This window comes from Electrophorus electricus, chromosome 8 (genome assembly GCF_013358815.1).
Source record: "Electrophorus electricus isolate fEleEle1 chromosome 8, fEleEle1.pri, whole genome shotgun sequence".
Lineage (NCBI taxonomy): Eukaryota > Metazoa > Chordata > Actinopteri > Gymnotiformes > Gymnotidae > Electrophorus > Electrophorus electricus.
Window position 1 is genome coordinate 14418792 of NC_049542.1, and position 24381 is coordinate 14443172.

Here is a 24381-nt window from a genome sequence, read left to right on the forward strand (position 1 = left end):
GTTAATTGATACAGACTATCCTGAGGTTTGGTTGGATGTAGCTTAGAGAATGTCTGGCGTTCAGTTTCCATGTGTCCTTTTGCCCAGGAGTGGGACAGGACAGATTCAAACTGCTAGGGCTGAAATGGCTGCCCGCCCTGTCTCAGCAGCAGGCTCAGGAGCTGAGCCCATTTGAGGTGGGTGAGTGTTGTTGGCCCAGTAGTGTGGCAAGCCTGGTATCGTCCCCCGCCCTGGTCTGTGCGCTGAAGAGGCCGCAGGCATTCAGCATGCTGCAGGGACTTATGCCACAAGAATACCCAGGAAACCTGAGTGCACTGATGTCGTCAACCCCCGAAATGGCCTTCAGACATGCCTCAGTCTTCTTCGCCGAGGCCGAGTTGGTCCCAGGTGAAGACAGCCTAGAAGCTGCTTAACACATGGCAAATTATTTTTGAATATTTATACTCATCCATGTTTCTAGATCAAAGCAGCTGCACAGTGCTGAAATTCCTTCCACCGCTAAGCAGAGGCGTGTCCGGTATGTGACCATGCCACACTGTTAATGTGTATCACACTGAAAGAATGCTAAAACATTCTCCAATTCACAGCCTTCAGAAGTCAGTCTTTCTACAGCTACATGATGGAGGGTAAGTAAAGTCATAATCGAGATTGGCGAGCGTTTTCTCATGGCTGCGTTTTCTGACTCCAAGCAACTTACTGGCTCTGTTAAAGCCTGGAGTCTGGAGCCACTGCCTGGGTAAAATCCTCAGCAAGATCCAGCAGGACGGCTTCTCTGTGTTGGGCTTGCGGGCACTCGTGCTCGACCTTGAGACGGCAGATGTGCTGACACACGTGCAGGGACCCCAGGTTGCTGGCTTTCTCCCTCACCCGCCTGAATAAATAAAAAAAAGAGTGACATGACGCATTCGTATGTGACTCACATAACTCACGTGGTCGCCTTGATGGCGTTTGGCGATATAATGTTTGCATTTGGTGTTCAGAACCCCTGTGAGAGGGACTCAGAGTTGAAGCACTTGACATCTGGCCCAGCGCTGGTTCTGTGTCTGCAAAGAGTGAACGCCATAAAACGACTCCTGGAGCTGCTGGGTTCGGATGATCCACCTCAAGGCAGTGCTGAGGACTGGCACCTGTTGAGAGCTGGCTCTGGCTCTGACAAGCTTAACGCCGTCTGTGGTAGCAGGACACTGACACTGCGATATGTGACAAATATAAATAGTATAACCCAATATACTAACCTAACTAACAGTGACTGAAAGGTAGGAGTGACTGTGTTGTTGAGTTTGTTTACTGACATTGCAGGCTTTCATTTATTGTTAAGCCTGTTCGCATTAATAGTCCCAGTTCTGGTAATAGCTATAGTGATGGCCTTGTGTATACTGCTGCCATGGTGTCTTTTCTGTTTCAGGGTCCGTGTCTTATCAGCAGGCTGTGCAGCATATAAAGTTTATGTTCTCAGAGGGTCTGTGCTGCACAGAAACAGCAATCATGAAGCATGAGCAGGTACAAGAGGCTTAGGTCTATGTGCGCGTGTGCCCATGCATGTTCCCAGGTCCCTCCAGAAGCTAAACCACCAGAAGTAATATGAATGTTTCAGTTTGTGGATGAAAACTAATTCTGTGATGTTTTGTTTCAGATACCGTTTAAATTCAGATCCTATGGCTAGTGTGGAGCAGGAACAGTCTCATACTTTTGCAGTTTTTTTCAAGAACAACCTCTCTTAGTCTCTCTTGAAGGACTCAGGACGAGTCAGAGGCAAAACGTTACTGAGCATTATACTTTCATGCCCTTGTCACTAACCAGAAAGCTAAGAATATTCTGTTCTATTCTATGTTGTTCTGCTCTATTCTGATTTCTCCTTGATTCTGGTTGATATTTCATGAGCTGAATGTGAACTTTGTAAGGCAGAATAGGACAGTCATGTTATTTGTGTTTCATGCCAGTGGGGAGTTCTGTGCACAGTGCTCTCTGCCAGACCACCTGCCTCCTCATGCCCTCCAGTCTGCTACAGCTGAGCCACACGACCCTTCACCTGGATCTTCAGGGGCAACATTTGAGGAGAGGCTGCCACCTGGTGGCTGGGAGGCTATGCAAACCAGACAAAGACCAAAGGAAGCATATATCTGAATTACTGAGGCCCCCTGGTGATGGAGCAGTTGATGTGAGTGGATTGCCCCTTCACATAATACTGTTGGAGTTATGTGTTAATCACTTTGTACTATTATTTTAACATAAATTACTCATACTATAACTCAGGAAATCCTTCTCTCGGAGGGACCCTCTCTTATTCTTGCTCTGCAAAAGGACAATGTTGTGACATGCTTTGACTCAATTCTTGAAAGGTAGATTCGACTCTGCATTTAAACAATTGTAAAATAATGCTTCATACTTTAAATTGTTGATAGTCCTGTGGATTGTAGATTGGAAATGCGAAGCATCTCATTTAATTTCTGTGTAATAAAGCCCCCAACAGTCCTGCCCCTTTGTATCACAGCATTTGCACAGACAGACCTGACTTTGAGAAAGTAAGGAAGTTGCTTTTTTACCCCAGTGCTGAAAACAAGGTAAGATACAACAGCCCCAGACCACTAGTGCCACTGCAGGACCCAGTACCTCCCAGTGAAAGTCTGAAATCTTGTGTGTTCTGGCACTCCAGGTGGTGAAGTTAATTTGGTACCTGTTTGGCATCCTCTCTCCTGACAGTTACCACAGCATAGTACCACAATAGTATACTAATATTATATATTGTTAATATATTAGTATATTAATTTTTTCTTATGAAAGTATAAGTAAATATATACTCAAATTTACTTTTTTTGGTTTTATTGTTTGTATTAAGAGCAAGCTGTGTTTCAAAAACATCAAACATAAGAAAATTGTTGTGATGGTCTTCTAGAAGATTAAAATGGCCTTTAAAATGTGGATTTGTAGTTTGACCTTTTTTTTCTTGGTTCTTATAAGTAAAATAAAATTATGTATACCCACATAAGGCAAGAAAGTATATAAAGAACACACTTGCACCAGTTTAAAGATCAAAAATTATTTAATTCCCAGTATGATAAAAATAATTCCATGAATTCTGTAAACCATTGCATAACTGCTGTAGTGTACACAAATGTTAACAATTTTAAATGATACACTATGAATAAAAGATTATGCATTATAAATAATAATGTCTTAGATTTTAGTGAAGAAAATCCATTCAGGTCTTATATTCCATAAAAGCAACTATTTCATGAAGCCCCCACAAATGAAAGAGAACTCCCAAAAATATTATAAGTTCTTGTATCATTACACACAAAGAATACCGACAGTAAAATGTATAGTTAAAACACTAATTAGAATATAAGACGTTTTATATATCAATGCATACTGTACCAAAATAAGGGATGTGTGTTCATCATTAAGGTCATTCATATTGACCTTAGCAAATACATCTATGATCTGCTGCTTCTTCTGAAAATTGGACATCTCTTTATTCTAGTCATGCTGTAAAACCCTGAGAAAATGCATCTCTTAATCCCATTTAAATTGTTACACTGATAAATACAGAAACTTGAAAACTACACTTGAGTTTAACTTATAAATTTATTTGTCATTTATCGCAGTTCACAAAAACTAGTGCTACATCATAGATCAACTACTCTCCATGGTTTTTCCCCTTTCCAGTGACCCACTTTATATTAAATTTGAATGGTACATTCAATATTCAGGGTTTCAAATGTTAGAATAACCATAACATTAATTACATGGAACTGCAGTTCCAATTGTGGTATTTTGTTTCCTACAAATGTTTACTGTTGTAATAGGTATTATGTTTCTTAGCTAGTTTGCTAAATTTGACCAGGTTCATACATATGTATGTACAAGATTGCATAAATTGTCTGGTTCAATAATCACAATATTGATAAAAAATAAACAAAGAAAACAATTCACAAAAGGTTAATTCCACTGCAGAGCATTATGGTACATCTCCAATACAGTTAATTTACAAATTGCTAAATAACAAACTTTTTTACCAGGTGCTTTGCCTGGCCTTTCATTGCCTAATATTAAAATTATTAATAATAGCAATGGTTATTTGAACAATAATTCCTAATTGAAGGGGTAGGGGGTGTGGCTGACACAGACATTGGGGCTTTTCAGACAAATGTTCATGCTGTGACATTTTCTGCTATGTAAAATAATTTTGGAAATTCACCGTTAACACCTACATTTTTTCCAAAGTTTCATTCACAAATAAAAACTATACACAGTCATAAAAATGCAGGAAAACAGAAAATCATTATTAGTGACTCACATTGTAATCACTTCATCTAAAACATACTCCAAATGATCAGATTAATTAACAGTTGATTTATGACAGTAATTTGACAGTAAATACATTTGTACCGAAAGACATGCTTCTGAGTGTCAGTAACTGCTTGTGCAAGCAATGTGCAACACTTATTTGTAAGGGAAGCTTAAAGTTGACTTTCCCACATCATAAAAGCAAAAAAGCAGTCATTAACAACACAAATGTGTAGAAATCGATAACAGGAAACCTGCACATTGTGGAGTACAGGGCCAATATCCCAAGGCACAAAAATTTGGCTTATTTTATACGATGACATCAAGCCTCTTGATCAATCTAAGAATACTACAAACATTTTTACACAAAGGCACAAATTTGTTCAGGATTTTTGTTTCTTACACAAATATATAATTTCTGTAGGACATCAGCTATTAGTTGTCTGAAATACATAACCACATACAGTGAATTAATCACACACAGCATGTTGATTCATTAATGTGGCATGCAAAAATGTTAGGCCAGTTTAAGTGCAATTCAAGGCCAAAATTTTATTCCTATGCTCTTTGATAACCCATTGTCTGCATCAGCCATTAAGAGTTGTCAGAGAGCCCCCTTTACAATAAATGTTAAATCATAGTCCATTTAGCAAAATTACAGTATACACTAAAAGAATAGATTTTTAATAACAAGCATCGCATTCCATGTTTAACTCTGGATTTAAAAAAAAGTGAGAGACGAACATCAGTCAGATGGAAACTAAAGCAAGCACCATATAGTCCAAATACACTCTTTTCCTGACAGCATACAAGTTGTGCACAAACACTAACATTTCAAAGCCGATTTAATTATTTTACTATAAAGTACTAATCATAAAAAAGAAATTATAGATACTTTGAATAAGCACTAATCCATATGGCCACTCAAGAATATTAACACAAATTTCATTCATATTCATGATCATTCCTTCACTATAGATAACAGCCAATTCAACAGCCCAGTAAGTTATTGTCATTTTAACTGAATAACTAAAGAAATAAAAATATACAAAATGAAGAGTTTAATTCCATTAGTTCTTTTAAATGCACTCCTCATTGTAAATAAGGAACTAGTTTTGGTCATTTTTTAAAAAATAATGTTGCTAATCAATTCATTCAAATGCTAAAAAATAAAATATAAAATTAAGAGACAAAAAAGAAAAAAGACATTTAAAGAAAACAGTAAAGATCTTTGGTAAAACTACGAAATGAGCTTGAAATCCATTAATATTGTCAGCAAAAGCAGTTGGCATAGTCTTCCTGTCAAACTAAACATCAAAAAAACTTTCGTAATAATTCCAAGTCATTTAATTTGAAATTTGAAAGAGAAAAATGGAAAAGAAACTACAATACCACTTTGGTTCATTTGAATCAAGTCAATGTTTGATTTAACAACACCTTTTTTCCTGTAAATTACCTGCAACATTCCAGACGCAGCATACACATTATTTACTTTAACTAAATCCTAAACTGAGATCCAGGAACCAAAAAGAGGGTATAATCCCTCAGCAAAATAGAACTCTGAAAAAAGACAAAACTGTCAACCAACCTTAAAATGAAATACCTCCAAAAAAAGCTGCTTGAACATTACAATACTACTGTGTGATCCATAATAAAATGTTTCCAACATATCCTTTCAGCCACCTAGAACTACACATTCCAGAGCTTCCAAACCATTGGAATTAAAGAATTGTACAAATACCTTACTGCTGTGACAACTCATCACCAACGCATCTGGCAGTGTGATCCAGAGAGCCATCTGAACAGAACTTACACTGGGTCATGCAAATGATTGTTTTTCTGTGGCACAACTGGCCAAATATTATGAATATGAGCTACATAAAGATATTGTTGATTTAACTACCAATGTATAAGAGGAAAACAATATATACATGTCAGCGATGCGAAATAAAAAGTTTGGGCCTGGTCTTTAGATCCTGCATCACAATCACTTTAAAAGTAAACCATTTATCCTCATTATCAAATAAATTTGCATGTGTGTGTACATGACTATTTAACCACACTCACTGCTGTAATATTAAAGGACCAAAAACAAATCAAACAAACAAAAACTAAAAAACAAAATTTCTGATAACACAGTAGTAGGTCATTTCAATTAGATTAACCTAAGCACATTACACTGTTGAATCTGGAAAGAAAGCAAAATAAAACACCGTTTTGTTTATCTGTAAACACTACAGAGCACTGTAAATACTTCTAAAACATTACAAAATGTAAAAAGAAAGCCAGTTTTAATTTTTGTAATCAACAAAATGCACAGATTTATTTCCTGATTTGTATCTTCCTAAACATTTAAATCAAAGATGATTTATCATTTCTAAGAAGCTGCACCCAAAAGCACCATTGCTCATAGAAACACAATGAACGGGGCAGGAGACTCAGTTAGGTCTAAGCTCAGTGTCCGTGTCTGAGCACGGCCACTGACTTACTGAATTTTGAGGAAACACCTTAGTATAGAATGGGGCCGATAGATGCTCAAGTAACTCACAATGTGGAAAAGAGAGAGTAATGAGAAATACATACTTTGTAGAATTTTTGCACAAGCACTGATCTGTGGGTGTTTGCCCTACAATCCTAAACCCCACACAGATGCTTAACGTACTCTAGAAGGCAAGGCACTTGAGAGAGCGCGAGTGACCATAAATCAGGTATGTTCTAGCAAACATATATGATAGGCTAGAAGTGCTACCTAAACAAAAATATCAGTGTGTCTCCAAGGATTTCAGAGCGCACATTCCTTTAAACAACTACATAATGTATTAATAATCACTAAAGAGAGAGAACTTACTAAATGCCTTAGCATACAGTATGTGCCTTACTGATATTACAGCTGCTGGTTATACCTAAAATGCATTCAAAGTTTGCACTTATTTGATTGAAAAATGTAAGTAACAATGTAGTAACTACCATTTAGTACTATTTTATATGAAAACTAGCAATATACTATATCATGATTTAACAGTAAGAAATATGAAATATTCTACCATGTTTCACAGTACACACGAAAGCTTCATACATTAGCGTATCTGGGAAGAAAAAATTCTAAAAAATAATAATCATTAAAAAAAAGAACTACAAAAGCAGCGTAAAGCAAATTTTCTAAAATACCCCTTGACAAACTTCCAGGTCAACAAAGTGCTTTTTTAAAACAAGAAATCAATTCTCTTCACTCAGCTAGTAGCAATAATGATGTTTGACTGATGATTCTGTAATTAACAGTCAAATCGGGGCCAATGGTTCAGATCACCAGGACAGTTTTTTCAAGGGAACTTGTAATGCATCACGTAAATGAATTATCTAGCTAGTACAAAATATGTATTGCATTTAAGTACTTGATTTATATATCAGTCAAACACCATTTATTAGATTCTAATAAAACTATCATTTAATCACTATATGAAATACTGAAACACAAAAATGCTCTGTAGGAATTGTAAGCATTATATGTATTAGTAGTTCTTCAAAGGGCTATATCTTTAGTACCTTGAATAGCTGTACATCACCACTTCAATATTTTTGTCTTACAGTAAGGACATTCCGTTTTACTAGGAGCACAGTTCTCACAAAGTACATAATGTTGGCAAGGCTGCAGGACGATGCAGCGATCATGCATTTGGCAAACTATACATTTCTTTGACTGAAGCTGATATATTACCTGCATTGAGAAAGAAAGAGTGAACATCAGTGACACGTCAGAACACTTGGTATCATTCAGTGTCATACGTGCATGGCTGACAGTCATGGAGCTGAAAGTTAGCTGTAAGGAGGAGGTTAGTGGCCTAAGTATAGGGTGTGTGAATGTGCCACGACAGGTGGGTGGGCTGGAACTGGGCCCTTCTTACCCCGTCAATGAGCTCCAGGTCGGAGCGCAGCTGGCTCTGGAGGGCATGGAGCTTGGGCAGCGCCAGCTGGTCTAGGTCTCCATAGCTGCGCAGGAGGTGCGTGCTGGGGGAGCGGCACAGCGAGTCGAAGTCACCCTGCAGCTCCGTCAGCTGCCGTTCTGCATCCTCGCGCTTCTGTTCAGCCAGCTGCCGGTCCACCTCGGCCGACCGTGCCTGCTCCTTCGCCTCCTGGGCATCCTTCTGCCACGCCTCGCATGCCTTTGACAAACAGCCAAAATGGAGAAAGATTATATACACTTGTTTATGCAGCTTGTGGGCTTTCTCTGTGCATTTTTGTATGAGTATGTGTGGGGTTTTTTGTGTGCATTTTTGTGTGTGCCCAGCTGATCCCATAATGAGACGGACAAAATGTGGCTGGACACTAAGGAAATAGCATGCCGCGCTCCAGAGAGCAGGGGACAGCCCCAAGGTGTAAAGGCCTTCAGACCTGTTTGACCTGGTGCCAGGCATCCTCCCACTGCTTGATCCTACGCTTGGCCTCCTCCAGTTCACGGAGCAGGCGAGTCAGGTCAGCACTGCCAGACGGCACCACTCCTGAGCCCAGGCTGGTGAACACAGGCGATGGGCTGGACGACAGACTGCCGCTCACAAAGTCCCATATACTTCCTGCTCCACCATTCAGACCTGGGCCACCAACAATCAAATATCTCAAACTGGCATTTAGGTCACGAGAAGGAGATGGCTAGAACATTCTGTATGTATAAAAGACATAGCTTGTATGCAACTTGTAAGGCTGGAGCAATATGAAAATTTGGTCACCGATGGAGCTTTGACAGCGGAAAATGTCATACGATCAAAAATTTGAGACTTAAATAATTTTAGTTAAACAGTGCTTATGTTTTCTCAATTGTCAAATTTCTAAAAGAACAGAAATTCACAAAATTTAAATATATATAAAATACATGTATAAATATAAAATATATAAGGATGTATCCTTAGGGCCCTAGTACATGTTGCATAAAACCCTTCTGTAATGTTTCCTCCAGCGAGTACCCTTGAGGTTGTCCTTACCCAGAGAGTTTTGTGTGGACGCTGGCGTCCCTAGAAGGCCGTGGTCAGTTTTGAGCGCAGCGGTCTGTGTCTGGCTCGTCTGCGGTGCCATTCCAGAGAGGAGAGACTGGGACAGCGACTGGGACAGGGAGCTGAGAGGGGATGCCGACAGGGATGAGGAGGAATGCAGAGAGGAAGAACGGGCCAGGGAGCCGGGAATGTTCACAGGAGCAGAGCCTCCAAGCAACCTCTGAGCTGCCGGGAAGAAGCACAGGCTCAACTGATCTCCTGGGCTAACATGCTTAGAGCAGCTACAGAGAAGTCTTAGCAATACCATATCATGGGTTCGATTTCCAGGTAGCACACATATTGTTGTACTGATAAACATACGCAAGTTTCTCTGGAGAAGAGCCGAATACTGTAAATGTTAAATATAAGGCAGCTTCAGAAACGGAGGTCAGTCCCTGCTTTGGCTGATGCAGATACATGCAGTTGGCTACATACAACAATGGCTGCTGCCAGTATTCTAATAATGGTTACTTCTTACTCGATAAACCAAGGCCATTATTGTCTTGGTCCTCTAGCTCTTTATCAAGGGAGGCAACATTGATGTCACTGAAATTCAAGTCCAGTGCAGATCCTATGAAAGAGGTGGCAAAAAGAGAAAATAAGTTCAGCTGTACGGTGCAAACTTTAAACATAGTAAGGCAATTAAAAAAGTGCTAAGCAAAAACTAAAATATGCTATATCCCAACAGCTAACAGCTATGTAGAGGCTGTAACGATAGACCACTTGAGCAAACCAGCCATAATATACCATTTTCTTTTTTTACTTCCTGGCAAAAGCAGCTTCCCCAAACAGACTGCAGCTCAGGAAAACCTCTAGACATACCGCTTAAATGTGCTCAAACGTACAGCCTGACAGCAGTAATGAAACAGCAGTGTTCTTCCCATCCTGCAGCTCAGTGCTAGCTCACTGTGTACCACAGTCCACCCAGACCAGCTGTGTACTCACTCAGAGCTAATCCACTGCTTGTGCTTGGGCATAGACAGTTACAGGTGGGTTGAGGGACTCGCCACCTACCTATGACTGACTCAACAGTGTTACTCCCTGGATAGAAAGGGGTGGCTTTTGCATTCATGGTGGATAAGGTGGTTGGGGAGGAGCTGTCCGACCCAATACTGGAGGCTAGGCTGGACGTGATGCTGGATGTGATGCTGGACGTGATGCTGGATGCCAGTGGGTTCACCACTGAGAACACGCCACTGTGGCTCTGGGGATGAACAGATAGGGCATAAGCTTGGGCCTAAGGACCGGTGCAGAGACATTTTCCACAGGCATGGAATAAAAGCAACCCAGTATGAACACTAGAGCTGGTTATGAATATACCAGGGGTCTTTACCTGTTTGTCTTGGTCCATTAACTTCTGATTATTTTCTCCAAGCTGGCCTTTCTGGGTCTTTACCTAAAAGCAGACAGCATATCCCATCACAATCTCACACCATCAAAGCAGCCACTCTGTAAGTGGCATTACTTACTCATGAACACCAATTAATAAAATTAATTTAAAAAGAAGCTTTCAGTGGGCTGAGTCAACTCAGTCCTAAAGTTTACTTTAGATTCTGTACGTTAGGAGTACTGACCAATTTGGTTAGAATATATTATGAAATATGAAAATTGGTAATATAGCTATACTATGTTTACTTTCATGTTAGTAATGCACATATTTTCTATTCATAGGCAGTATTCTTAGATAACCAAAGAGAGAGAGAATATAAATTTGAAACAAACGCTTCAATAAGTCGCTAAGTTTCAAATCAATTTTGCAATGTAAAAGCAAAACAATTTTTTTTAAATAACACACCACAAACAGGGAAAAATAAGAAATGGGTAACAAATAAGTGAGAAAACAGAGGTCAAACATAGAAGGGCTTGCAGTGTGTGTGGTGCCCTGCGACGGCACGCCTGACGCACTGGGGGGAAGCCACCGTCAGAGGGCAGAAGGAGAAGCAAGCCATGGAATACCTGATCCTCGCGTTCAAAGCCCGGCGCTTTGGCACAGTTAGCCGTCGGAGAGGAAACACTGGACGTGGTGGACTCTGAACATAAGCTACCATTAGTAAAGCTTTTGGGCCTGCCGACGGGTCCAATTGGGGACAAAGAACTGGTGCTTCCTGAGCTTGCCGTTACAGTCGGACTATTAGAGCATGACACCTGAAGGAGAGAAGCACAGAGGAGCTTAATGAGGGGTTTCCCGGCAGGGCCCAACACCTCGCGTCTATACGTCTCTGTCTCCGCCCACAAAGGGACACAGCAAGCGTTGGCTGCACTGGACAAGCTCGGCTACGCTAACAGTGCTAACAATCTTGCACGAACCCAATTCAGATTTAAAAAGTGAACTGCTCCGATTTGAATTTGAGCAACTCTCCCCTTCAAACAGCACAGACTGCAACAAACAAAATGAACCGCAAGTAAGTTCAAAAGCAACATAACTTGATAGAACCAGACACTACTGAAACAAAATTAATTAATTTAAATTAAAAAAAATTAAGGAAAAAAAAAAAATAATAAAATAAAAAAAATGAAATAAAAAAAAAAAAGGCAGGGGACTGGGCGGCCAACCGCAGCATGTAGAGGTAATGTACTGAGCTTGTGGAAGCCTGCATGCTCTTCCTTAGCACAGCAGGGTGCACGGCAGGTGCAGTGTGGGTGGAGCGGGTGGACACATACGCTTGGTGGCTGGCCGTTGTTGCTGCTGCTGCTGGTGATGGAATTGGTGGTGGTGCTCCACTCACTGCTGGGACACTCAGTATACTGCTGGGGGCCCAGCTTGGCCTGGGAGCCAGACTGCATCACTGAGAGCAGAGTGCTCATGGTCTCCTCTGTAGAAGGAATTCCTGAAGGGCACATGAGCCCCCCATTCAGTGATAAAATTGCAAAATCTTCATTAAACACATTTTGAGATGGTCCCTTTCAAGGACACTTACTTTCTACGTGCGCAAACGCACAGAATGGCCCCCTCGGACAATATCCAGTCTGCCTCATGTCATTGCATTTTGTTGACTTGTAGATCTGAAAACAGATACGGTATCATATGACACCTACTGGTCAAAGCTACTGGCAGAAGCAATCCTCTGCATATTAGACAATGCAAAGCCACAGCCCCACACTCTCGCATCTCCATCCCCTCCACCCACCTCAGGGTGGAACTGCTGCTCGGTGCGAGAGTGGCAGTACTGGCACGTGTCTCCGCTCTCACACTTTGATGGTTCTCCCCATTCATCACCGTGCTTCACGCTCGGACAAGGAGTCGACCTGTCAAAAAAAAAATCACAGGCACTCAACACCCATGGGACGCTTATTAAAGTTAAACGCAGCGGTTCTGCTGTCCTGTTGGGGCATGCTTTCCTCACAGCGACCCTGGTACCTGTATTTGAACTTGCGGGGATTTCTTCTTCTATCTCGGCTGTTGTGGTAGTGGGGGCATGCATAGCCCTGCCTGCATAGACGCGGGGGCTTGGTACACTGCTCTGTCTTGTAGTTGGCCAAAACAAAATTGGTGTCTGCAAAAACACAACACAACAACAAAAACAAGACAAAGACTTCAATCACATTTCCTCAATCACACATGCACACCAAGTTTCCATGTGATTCCATGTAGGAGCAGAGGATTGGGGGGTCTCACCTTGCCAACGTGGATCCTCAGTGAGAGTCTTCTCAATCATGGCTTGGCTGGCAAGGACTCCAGGCTGCAGGTCCGGAATACCCTCCCCAGAGCCCAGCTGGCCGTTCTGCAGGGCCTCTTGTGCTTGGATCTCCCTGTGGAAAGACTCACACGTCAGACCAATGACCCAAACATCATATTCAGAGGCAGCAACTCTAAGCTCTAAACACGATCCCTCCACCAAGGAATGCAGCGGTGAGTTCCACATAACAGTTGCTAGGCAACTGCCGGGAGCACATATCTATGGCTTCGTTATTTACTACTTTTGAAAGGGTGAGCGGCGTTCCCGATATATGTGTGCGCCACGCAGGATGCCCTGCGGTGTATTTGTAGGCCCACTCACAACCGTGTGCTCATTTTCAAATGAAGTTAACTGTGGGTTACAACACGACATCAGAGGCAGGTACTAACACGGTACATGTACCCAAGCCATTTTATGAACAAATTGTACTTTTAAAAGAAGTATGGCATCATACTTCTACTCAACTACATTTGTGAGGTCAAAAATGTACTTTTACTCTGTTATATTCATTTCCTCATTACATTTTAGACGATTTTAATTCAATGCACATTTTGTGCGTTTGGTTCATCTGGCAGTGTCGCAACATCTTGCATGTCAGTTGTGGGAGGTTTACTGAGTTCCCTAAAGAGGACCACTGAGTGGAAGCACGTTGCTTCAATGAGTTAGTCAAGTGGATCACTGGAAGTAGACCCACACAATGAACAGTGGACAGCCAACCTTTCCTGCATGGGGAAAAAAAGGACAGCCCTCTCGATGGTGCAGGATATAATTTATGAAAATCACCTACATGCTTTTCTTGAAAACTCACTTATCACTTGAACTAGGTGCTCTTAATGTGTGCATCATTAATATGAAAGTGACATGTCATCCAATGACATCAAGGTTATTCTGATAATCTAACTACATGCAACAGAAAAAAAGCAATAAATGCAGCAGTTGAACGATGTTATGCAATAAGGCCTTAGTTCAAGAGAAAACCTTTTCTATTGTTCTAAAGATAAAGATTTGTTACTGATTTTATATACTGATGTTTCCCATACAGCTTGATTGCCTCACACACACAATATCTAGCCAATATAAAAACCTTTGTGATTATTACATGTAGCAATAAATGTAGCTATAACACATGGCATCAGTTCTCTAGTCCCACATCTTGCTATTGGCAGAATACTGACCCCACCTGAGTGCAATTTTTGGGTACTCTACTTACCCCCATATGGCACAAGTTTATGGGTCATGTGTGATATGTGGTCACTGTTCTGTAGTGTATCACAGTGTAGCGGTTTACCCACAAACATCATTTAGTGTCACATGATACTTGTTGGAGGCAGCAGCGGAAATCCCCTACCTCTGTGGTGGGTGGAGCTTACCGAATGTCATAGACAGGTGGGCGGAGATCGTGGGGGCCGTGGGCGAAGGCACAGTGCAGACCGTTCTTCACGCAGTGCCCCCGTGCGTCTGTCTCGTGGATACATGTGCCAGTCTTGTAGTAGCGCAGGTGGTATTTGCGCTCCGTGTCACCAGTGGTCCGGTGTAAGTAAGGGCAGCTGAGGGGAAGGGAACAGGAGAATGAGTGTCGAGTGGGACAAATTAAGTAATAATCTTAATGAATTCATCAAAATATTAAGCCACCTAAGACATAAGATATTTATCTAGGCAGATAAACCACTTAATTAATCCCAAAGGGAAATTCACTGGTTTACAGCAAAAGTAAACAAGTAATTCTTCAAGATATAATGAAGATATAATATCCTTTAGTAAAATAATTAATATAGAGTGGAAATTGTAAAATATGGTAGTAAGACACACACACACACACACACACACACACACACACACACTTCCTCTAAATGTAATAAAACATTTATGCAAATAAACCCACACAATTAAAAGTAGGACACCTTTTTGTGTGTGTCACAAAAATATGACTGATGACTAGGACACCACTGGTTTGGTTTCCAAAACTTTTTTCAAGGTTTGACTTGAAAAAACCACAGCATATAATACAATGTAGTCCCTCATCTTTCCATGTATTGAATATGCAGAACAGAACCCCACCCTCAACATAACTGAAATGGTGTGGGATTGCATGGCTAGAGAAAAGAACCGAATGTAGCCAGTGTCATCTGGAGAAGCCTGGGATTTTCTTAGAAGGCCACAGATGCATTTCACAGCACTGTACACTGAACTAATGCACCATAATGTAATAATAAAAATAATCTTAATGTGTACTTGCAACAAAATATTGCATCATAATAAAAATAGATTTCTTCATAACACACTTCATATGCACTGAGCTCAAAGCCATGTGTGAAATTTAATAAAAGCAGAATAAAGCCCACAACACAATGTTGGCAATTTAGTGTAGTTTTTCAAATATTTGGAATAAAAATGACAAATTCGCAGTTAATGACCTTGTAAACTGCCAGGTACATAAGTACTTCTCTGGGCTAAAGACCCATTTATACATGACACAATGTGCAAGATCATACATTTACATGACTACAGATAAACATCCTCCCTGATAGAGGTACTGTATTCACTAATGTATTCAATGTATGCAAAAGGCCACTTTGTGTTTTGGACAGAGAGGTGTTAAATTGCACAGGTACATGACAGTTTGCATGTAGCAAGGAAGCTGCAGGAAACCACTAGCCTACAACTATATGCATGTCAATGGGGCACATGATGGACATGTGGGGTTTTTTTGTCAGCATAGGCTAAACCAAATGCTTTCACTGCTCTCCATAATGGTGACATCTGAAAAACAGAATCAAATCAAAGTATTTTCTTTCACAACTCCAGACACACAAGTGCACTTCACTGTTCACAGCTCAAAACATTACACATTTGGTAAACCAATTACCAACCACTTCCTACAGGGTGAGCAGCATGTTGTTGTTCCAATGAAGGAAAAAATATATATCAACAAATCATTAAAATATATTATACTGAGGAAAACAATCACTTTGTGTCCTCTGCCTGTAGCCAACAGGCAAACAAAAACTACAACGTACACCATCCAAATGAGGGCAGACTGTACAAAAAAGTTTTCAAAAGAGTCTCCATTTCTTCCATGTTTTAAAAATTCTTTACTGTGCTCTGGGAAGGCAATATCAACAGGTGTACAAATAACCCTCAAAGATTATAACACAGGTACGCAGGTACTGCGTGAAGCAGCCAGGTTTACGTGTCTACCATTCACCAAATGGCAGAGAGAGTGGAGACATTAAAAGTTGATAAGTGCCGATTGCAGTGATATGACACATAAACCTGAACAGCTATCAAAACAGAAATAGCTTGCAAAATACATACTGCTTCCAGAGAAATACTCTCCACAACATTCAGAATTTACAGTTTTACAGTCAAGTTGTCCAGAACCATACAGATGGATAAGTATTTTGGGAATGGAAAAGCAAATAGATGAGTGACTTAGTAGAAATGTTCTCTTACCCTGGTGACCAATGGGGTTTTGCACAGCAGACTTAACACCCCTGCCCCATCTAATGTTTGTTAGGTTTCTTCATTATCTATTACATAGACTGTATTTATATTTCTGTACATTAAATACACACTCCAATACTGCAATACCTTTGTATAAAAGTCACAAAAATTATTTCAAAATTAGCATAACAATGGTAAGAGATAATATCCAATTATATATCCAATTATATTGACAAATGTTGCCAACAAAAATCAACATTCATTAAAATCCCACAAACAAACATTCATATATTTGTGACTTTTTACTAAGAGTTCAGCTCCAGAATCGTCACCATCCTCATCCACCTCATCCTTTCTCGTGGATACTTTTTAATATAAATAAAGGTTTGAGCCCAGCCTCCCCTCTCCAGCAAAAGCACAGGCTCCACTTTCTGCATAAAGTGCAAAACAGTCCAAGAAATCTAAGAATCAGCCAGCAGTATGGTCTGCACCAGGGAAACTGGAAGCAACAGATGGACAGATGCAGCTTTCCATTTTCTATCTCTCCCTATGTTTACATAATCAGCGCTGCAATACATTTGGTTTTATATAGTATGTTTGACACCTGTTGAATTCTGTTGGTTTTACCCATTATCTTTCTCTTGAACGATGAAATTACATTACATAACTTGCCAACTCAACCCATTAATAATTTTATCTTGTAGCCCACCACTTACAATTAATGGTGAAATCCAATAATTAAAATGGTAATAAAATTGGCCAGTTTCATATACAATTATGTTCCATGCACTTAATTAGACAGACAAAAATGTATGAAGTAACTTAAGACAGACAACAAAGAAAACATCCAATACAGGCTGAGGTAATAAATCACACCCTAGCAGGTCATAGCCCGATAATGAAAATGCTACACATCCAATAATCTTTTCAAATATAGCAACTGCATCTTGCCCAGGTAGCAACAGTTACTATAGCAACAACTGTGATGTCATGTACTGGCTTGTACTGGATGAATGAATGTGCAACACCTTTTATAGTGGAAACTGAGAGACTGAGAATATTCCAATTATTTGCAAACCATGAATATGTATTCTGTTACCATAATCCAACTCTAACTGAAGGACAAGAGAAATGAATAACAAAAATAAATATATGCCCCGACTCAGGAATTTTAATACAAATCAGAACATTTAGATAAAACATACCATATTTCACCTAGTGAATTGTTTATGTAAAACACAGCATGATTAATTTAGCTGACTGGGTATGCATCTTTAGTTTCTTAACAAAGGCAATAATCTTATCTTGTGCACAAAGACAAAGACAATACTCTTAGCTTCTTAAGTGTCACATTTACAGATTAAAAACTAACCAGACTAGTTACATGTAGAAGCTGTTTATTACTCACACACAACACACACAGCAGAACAGAGGTACAGAATACCACTAATGACTGCCATGCCATCAACACATGTGGGCTAGGATACTGCCAGGAGCCCAAACCAAGACAGGAGCAACTGAGGGTAAAGGTCCTCAGGGGTCTAACAGCAGCAATACGGCAGCAGCAGGGCTCGAACCAGCAACCTCCCAACCACAAGCCAACCACCCTAACCACTGCCCATTTATTACTCATTAATACCCACAAAACCAAACAGTTTAATTAACAAGACAAATAATTCTATAAAAAGGTGAATGGATATAAATGCATAAATTCTGTTCTTAAACTACGAGAGGTCCAGAAAGCAACGCCTCTTGGACACAAGTGCACTACTTAATTATGTTTTATGCTTTGACATCCTCTCAGCTGTATCTCCTAATGACAACTGTTGAAGAAATATTATCTCATAGATGCCTTTACAGACAGTGACACAGGTAAAGCTTTGAGATGTTATAATACTCCACTTAGGTCTATTGGCAGTGCTGCAATGTGCATGAATGTAATATCTTTCTGTAGTATTGACCCATATGAAAAACTGTCAACTTTTAAAATTCAGCAATTAAAAGCTTCTAAATTCTTTAATTAATGGAGGTGGAAGAAGTATCGTTTTCAGACTGTTGCACTGACAACACAAGACTTGACTGAATTCATGGTCTAAGTTTGAGAGTTTTATGCAAAGAAACAGAGATCAACTAATATATACAAGTACCTTCAACCTTACTCAACCACAGCCCTAAAAACAAATATCTGCAGTGATGGGCTCAGTGGTTACGGTACTTGACTTGTAATCGGAAGGTTGCCTAGTTAACACCGTTGAGCAATGCCCTTAACCCTCAATTGCTCAAGTTGTACTCAGTCATAATTGTAAGACGCTAAAAGCATCAGCAAAATTCCATAAATATAAATGAACCAATGAGAAAAGACTACGTGCAGAAGCGAGTCAATCACGAGCGAGAAAACGGGGGGTGTGTTCTCCATGTCCCTGCGAGAGGTAAGAAACTCCCATCTAAAATCCCATCAGCGTTCGGCTGACAACACACGCGCAATTAAAAGCATGCTCCGAATAAAAGAACAGCTACGTGTTGTACGTGACACGAACCTACTGCAGCCAGCTCTCGAGTCAAAGAAGGACTAAAACGCGCGTGGTTCATCACCACCAGTGACATCGACGAGTGATAACTAGCAATTCATATATATATATATATATATATATATATATATATATATATATATATATATATATATATAGAGAGAGAGAGAGAGAGAGAGAGAGAGAGAGAGAGAGAGAGAGAGAGAGAGAGAGAGAGCTAGATCGCCGTTGTCAGATCACATCATTGTACCATCGTTTGCGCTCTGCGTGGTGAATGTGCGATGCGATGCAGTACGGACGGGGCGTGTACTCCACCGTCCGATTTCACAGAACAATAGGCGAGTCAACAACAGTACCGCGTGCAAACTCTTCGGCCCACCTGCTCAGCTAAATGCTAGAAATACTACGCATTTAACGTTAGCTGCAACTAAGGAATAATTTTCTTTGAAACCACAGATATTTCAGCAATCGAATGTCACCTGAAACTATCAAACACCAGCGCTTAGGGGATGACTACCTAATATTTAAATGTATGTGGCAAGTAATAAAACGGGTGACGTGGTAGTTTGAAACATGTCACGACATCACTACTTTTATATTATGCAGCACATATTCGTGAACTGACAGTATAATGAGAAGTCACTGTCACTGTATACACGTCGTTGATCAGTTTGTGGACGCGTTGTAAAGAACAAAAGTCACTTACTCGTCTCCGTCAGGACATATGCCTGTCGTTTCATCATATTTCGTGCAGTATACATCAGGGCTGTAATTAAAAGTTCCGTCTCTTCTCCTGATCGGTCTCCTTCTTCGCTGGTTTAGAAAATGCCAGTGAAAACAAGTAAATGGCCTATGCTGCGTGCATTTGTGCTGCAAAAACAGCGGGCACTGCTCGGTCCTGAACTCCTTCAAATATCTGCGAAGGGGGGAAAACAGATAATTTATCTTCAAGATAGCTTGCGTGTTGAGCCACCATGCGCTTCCTCAGTGGCGCCAGTTTGCCCGATTACTGAAATAAAAACAGTAACGACTGCCACCAATAACGTCAAAATACATCAAACTAAACAAAAGATAAGCAGTTGGCCAGCTAGCTAGGTAACTATCACCCTAGCTACCGTAAGTTACTTTAACAGGATAGCTTCACTCCGCGTATGCTATCGTGCAACAACTATCACTAAACCGTCACAATTTAAATCGGACACAAATCTTCAAAATCAATTTAAACGGACACAAATGTATCAACAGCAACAAATAAGTTCAAATAAGTTCAAATAAAAGCGCCAATCAAATAGTTTTACAGAACAAATACCGACTAAAGTCAAACTCTGGCTGGCTATTTAACATGGGATCCCAAATAACAAACTATGAAGCTTGCACTAGGTATTTCGCGATTCTGAACCAAACTTACGCAGTCTTCGACGCCCACTCTAGTCATACAACAATTACGTACGTCAAGTGCGCAGCGTAAAGACAGCAATTCAGGCCGAGGCGGAGGAAGAAGAGCTTGCAAGGGAACAAACCAGCTTGTTAGCTAGCTAGCTAACCTACATCTTGCAATCTTCTGGACTAGCTGGTTTGCTGGGCTGACTGAACCATGTCTCCATCAAGCTTTGAAAAAGATGGCTTTCATCTAAAGTAAATGCCTGCTCTTTTGGATTTTGTAGTGCAACAATGCTACAAACATATTACGACATTAAATTTACATGAAATCAATTGTATTCAAATGAGATTAGGATTAGGATTTTTAACATTTAACTGCTAGCTCGCTAACGCTAGCTAAACTGCGTGCATTCGGAAGAATTTACAAAAGGGAAAAGCACCATATTTAAACGCACGAACGACATGGAAATCCCAATTATTACAAATCTCTATCAGAAACCAAAACACCAAAGACACACCATCTTTCGTAAAAACACATTTTCGTTCCTTCAATGTTCTCTTTACTTACGTATAGTGGGTTGGTTTCTCGGTTTGAGGAGAAGCGCTCGCCGCCGTTTTCGAAACCGACGGCATTTTCAGTCAAAACAATAATAGCGCCTGCGCGAGGGCTCTCTCCTCTCCTCGCGCTCTCGCACGCCACTGCACGGCCAATATTAGCAACTGGCGGGACAGACAAACGGAGACGTGGAGCACGCTGCAAAATACATCTACCCAAGCATGCCATGCATGTGTTTCGTGTAATTTTAACTTATACCCATTTAGGAAAAGATGGATATATTTTTTATTTTTATTAAAGAAACTCGATCTCTCTCTAGGAGGTCACATCTATTTCAAACTAAGTGGAAAGCATGACAATGTTTAAATAATGACCTCAAGAAGTGGTATACGTAATCACAGTATGTCAGCCACTTCATATTGCACATTTTTCAAACGGTCGTTTCTCATTGTTTCTAATTTAGATGTTAAAGCCAATATTTTCACCATGACAGTAACCTTACTTGGCTGTGGACGTGTGGACTGTAGAATCCGTTGTATATGGGAGGAGACTCTGACGTCATGTGTCATAGTCTCCTCCCACTGTATAGGGGAGGAGCCTTCACGTCATGTGTTGCTGGTGAGTCTGAACGGTGTAACAGATATAAATAGTACCTGCACACCTCCGTTATTTTCAAACACTACTTGGACGTTCGTTGTGAAGGTAAAAATGGGATGTAGCTAGATAACTAACTGTAACTTGTGCATTATCACCGAAACGGTGATAAAGTATTGCAAAGCTTCTAAATGTTCGTTGAGAGAAATCGGGGTTCAGTTGGAAAACGGACAAAAAAAGATGCTCCGGTTCGTTCTGGTGTTATCTGCTAAGCTAAATTAACGTGACTGATTAGCTGCGTTAGCTATCTAATGAAGTATTTCAGTCGTGGGGCTTAATATGATGTGGTATATCGTTCTCTAGTCCTGTGTCGTTATGGATTTGATGGATTTAATATGATGGCCATCTTGTCAGTTGAGATAAATGACATTGTTATCCGCGTCGGTGGGTCTGCTGCTGTGCCCGCCATTTTGGACAATGAGTTTAACGAGATTAAACTGGACAGGGCATATGGCTGTACTGTTCTCCGTAGTTGGTTGGATGGATATGTAAACTAGTTAGCGGCTATTTGACCAGATAACCTGGCTGTCTGCCCCAGTAATTGTAGTTAACGCTAACCTAGCTAAATGGTTTTCGTAATGGAGCATCGTCATAAATGAAACGCTAGACTGTATATGTATGTATGTGTGTGTGTGTGTATATATATCTTTATTATTATTATTATTTATTTTGCTTTCATATCAAACTAGAGGTTGTGTTGGCTGTAGCATTCACCGGATACTATAAACGGGCGCCATTTTGTCTGCGGCAGTCTTTAGCTCCCTGATTCATGTAGTGTAGCTGGATAGCTGGCTCGGTTAACTTGCCATTCTGCTGTTTGTTCAGTTAAGAACAGCGTGGATTCCGTACTCAAGACTGGAGGGAGTAGGACCATCAAGGCAGTAGTTGGCTAACTAGCTAGTTAACTAACATAATGGAACTAACGATGGCAAATGACGAAGGGTTTTCCCACCGATCTAGCTGGCTGATTCTCGCCAGCTATTTAACTGGCCAAATTATTATACTGCGTCTTAACATTTTTATTGTAGACAAGTAGCTTTCCTTGTAGCGATAACCGCAGTCTTATTTTTGATTCCTAGCTTCTGAGAAAACATGGCTCGTACCAAGCAGACTGCGCGCAAATCAACTGGAGGGAAAGCTCCAAGAAAACAGCTGGCTACAAAGGCGGCGAGGAAAAGCGCGCCCTCTACTGGCGGCGTCAAGAAGCCTCATAGATACAGGTGAGTTTTTGCACATCGAAAACTACAAGGTTTGCGGTATGCGCTTAAATCGCAGTTTCTGGATTTTTCATGTTTTTGGTTCTCTGAAGGCCTGGAACTGTTGCTCTGAGAGAAATTCGTCGTTACCAAAAGTCAACGGAGCTGCTGATCCGCAAATTACCATTTCAGCGTCTGGTTAGAGAAATTGCACAAGATTTCAAGACCGACCTCAGGTTTCAGAGTGCAGCCATTGGTGCTCTCCAGGTATGTTCACCCAACTCAAATCTGCAGCCCTCCTCCGTGCACACAAAGTTTACATTGTATGCATTAGTTTGACTCAACTATAATTTAATCTCTACAGGAAGCAAGCGAAGCTTACCTTGTTGGACTGTTTGAAGACACAAATCTGTGTGCCATTCATGCCAAGAGAGTCACAATCATGCCGAAGGACATCCAGCTCGCAAGGCGAATTCGTGGGGAGCGAGCATAATTTTTAACCTTTCTTTATTTTAAACTTTTACACTCGCCAAGTGATGGATTTGAAAACTGGTATAATTTTATAATACATTCCCTACAGACTCAGGTTAAAGTGAAATGTGTATTTAGTTAGCAGTGCTCACTGTAGATTTAGTGTTAGTTTGCATGCTGAGAGAAATCTATTTATCTTTTTACACCATTCAGTGGGTTGTTAATAAAATTTAACTACCTCAGTCTGTCTACTTGGAATTATTTGGTTAGTGTTTGCTTATCCAACTACACAGGCATTGCTTCACCGTGACGCGTATTGAGGTGTTTGTTTCCAAACGCAGAGTAACATCTGCATAATCGGCTTTTGGTGGAATTTGCAGGGAGCAACTGATCAGAGGTTTTGGTTGTTGTACCTCTGGGGTGGGGTGCATGTGTCTTGCTCAGCTTGCTTTTTCTGATGGTTCAACATGCACTTTTTTGTGGTTAACAGGGTAGAAGTCTGTAATGAAAATGAGTCTAAAGTGTATTTGCGAAGCGCAGTTAACCACCTGTTTGTGGTGGGGTGGTTTTTTTTTTTTGTTTGGTTTTTTTTTTTTTTTATTATTCACTAGAGGTCAATTATATCAGCTGTAAACACATCACCTAAATCTAATTTAAAAATGCATGTTGCTCTGTTTTTATAGGCTTTTCTGTGTGCAATTTTAAGAATACATATCACTATCCTGACATGTCACTTTTGCTACTTGTCTAGTTCAGTAATGACACAGTAGGTTTGTTTCTAGTGCTTGTGGTCTGTGGTTTTCTTGCAGTCACTCCCTTCTCCTTGCCTGTGTCTGAAGCCTTATCCAATTTGCCTCTCTTTTTTCCAGTAAAGATTTTAATATGCAAATGTAATTGTGGACCAGATCCATTATTCAGACTTGATTTCCCTCTGAATGTACAGCTCCATCATTATGCATTAACGTGCACTCCATTAATTACCCTGGACATGGCTTCATTCTCTTGATGGTGTCAGTTGCCTGTGCCCTCTGTTAATCCTCTAATGTAAATGAAATCCAGGGCTTGGTCAGGTTTGCAGATCACTTTCAGAAGACATGATCTCAGCCTATATAACAAGGGTCAGCGATGCACAAATTAGGTGTGGGGTACAAATGCTGATGCTTGTCA

At 40.5% G+C, this 24381-nt stretch overlaps 2 protein-coding genes across 4 annotated transcripts; one reads left to right on the forward strand and one right to left on the reverse strand.

The window, feature by feature from the left end:
- Positions 1–373: 373 nt before the first annotated feature.
- unkl (unk like zinc finger) lies at positions 374–20983 on the reverse strand. Of its 3 annotated transcripts, none has more exons than XM_027005654.2 (16): positions 20906–20983; positions 19664–19873; positions 14356–14532; positions 12925–13058; positions 12667–12802; positions 12437–12554; positions 12227–12311; positions 11970–12136; positions 11265–11453; positions 10642–10704; positions 10323–10512; positions 9787–9879; positions 9261–9494; positions 8677–8873; positions 8190–8447; positions 374–871 (listed from the first exon to the last, which is right to left on the reverse strand). In XM_027005654.2, exons 1-16 carry the CDS (start codon positions 20968–20970, stop codon positions 746–748), a joined length of 2442 nt encoding a protein of 813 aa, XP_026861455.2. In that variant the 5' UTR covers positions 20971–20983; the 3' UTR covers positions 374–745. The 3 variants fall into 3 exon arrangements, with proteins under 3 accessions (XP_026861455.2, XP_026861376.2, XP_026861541.2); XM_027005575.2 differs by lacking the exon at positions 374–871 and adding an exon at positions 3567–8002; XM_027005740.2 differs by lacking the exons at positions 374–871; positions 11265–11453 and adding an exon at positions 3567–8002.
- Positions 20984–21505: 522 nt separating this feature from the next.
- Positions 21506–23456, forward strand: h3f3a (H3 histone, family 3A). The gene is made up of 4 exons (XM_027005859.2): positions 21506–21595; positions 22627–22767; positions 22857–23010; positions 23108–23456. The coding sequence occupies exons 2-4, from the start codon at positions 22640–22642 to the stop codon at positions 23234–23236; spliced, it is 411 nt and encodes a 136-aa protein (XP_026861660.1). The 5' UTR covers positions 21506–21595; positions 22627–22639; the 3' UTR covers positions 23237–23456.
- Positions 23457–24381: the final 925 nt, after the last annotated feature.

Coding starts and splice junctions, on each gene's coding strand:
- unkl (XM_027005575.2), bottom strand. CDS start 20,970: ATGCCGTCGGTTTCGAAAACGGCGGCGAGCGCTTCTCCTCAAACCGAG. Junction 12,555..12,666: donor CCCCGCAAGTTCAAATACAG/GTACCAGGGTCG, acceptor TTTTTTTGACAG/GTCGACTCCTTGTCCGAGCG. Junction 10,513..10,641: donor TAATGGACCAAGACAAACAG/GTAAAGACCCCT, acceptor GTTCATCCCCAG/AGCCACAGTGGCGTGTTCTC.
- h3f3a (XM_027005859.2), top strand. CDS start 22,640: ATGGCTCGTACCAAGCAGACTGCGCGCAAATCAACTGGAGGGAAAGCT. Junction 22,768..22,856: donor AAGAAGCCTCATAGATACAG/GTGAGTTTTTGC, acceptor GGTTCTCTGAAG/GCCTGGAACTGTTGCTCTGA. Junction 23,011..23,107: donor CAGCCATTGGTGCTCTCCAG/GTATGTTCACCC, acceptor TAATCTCTACAG/GAAGCAAGCGAAGCTTACCT.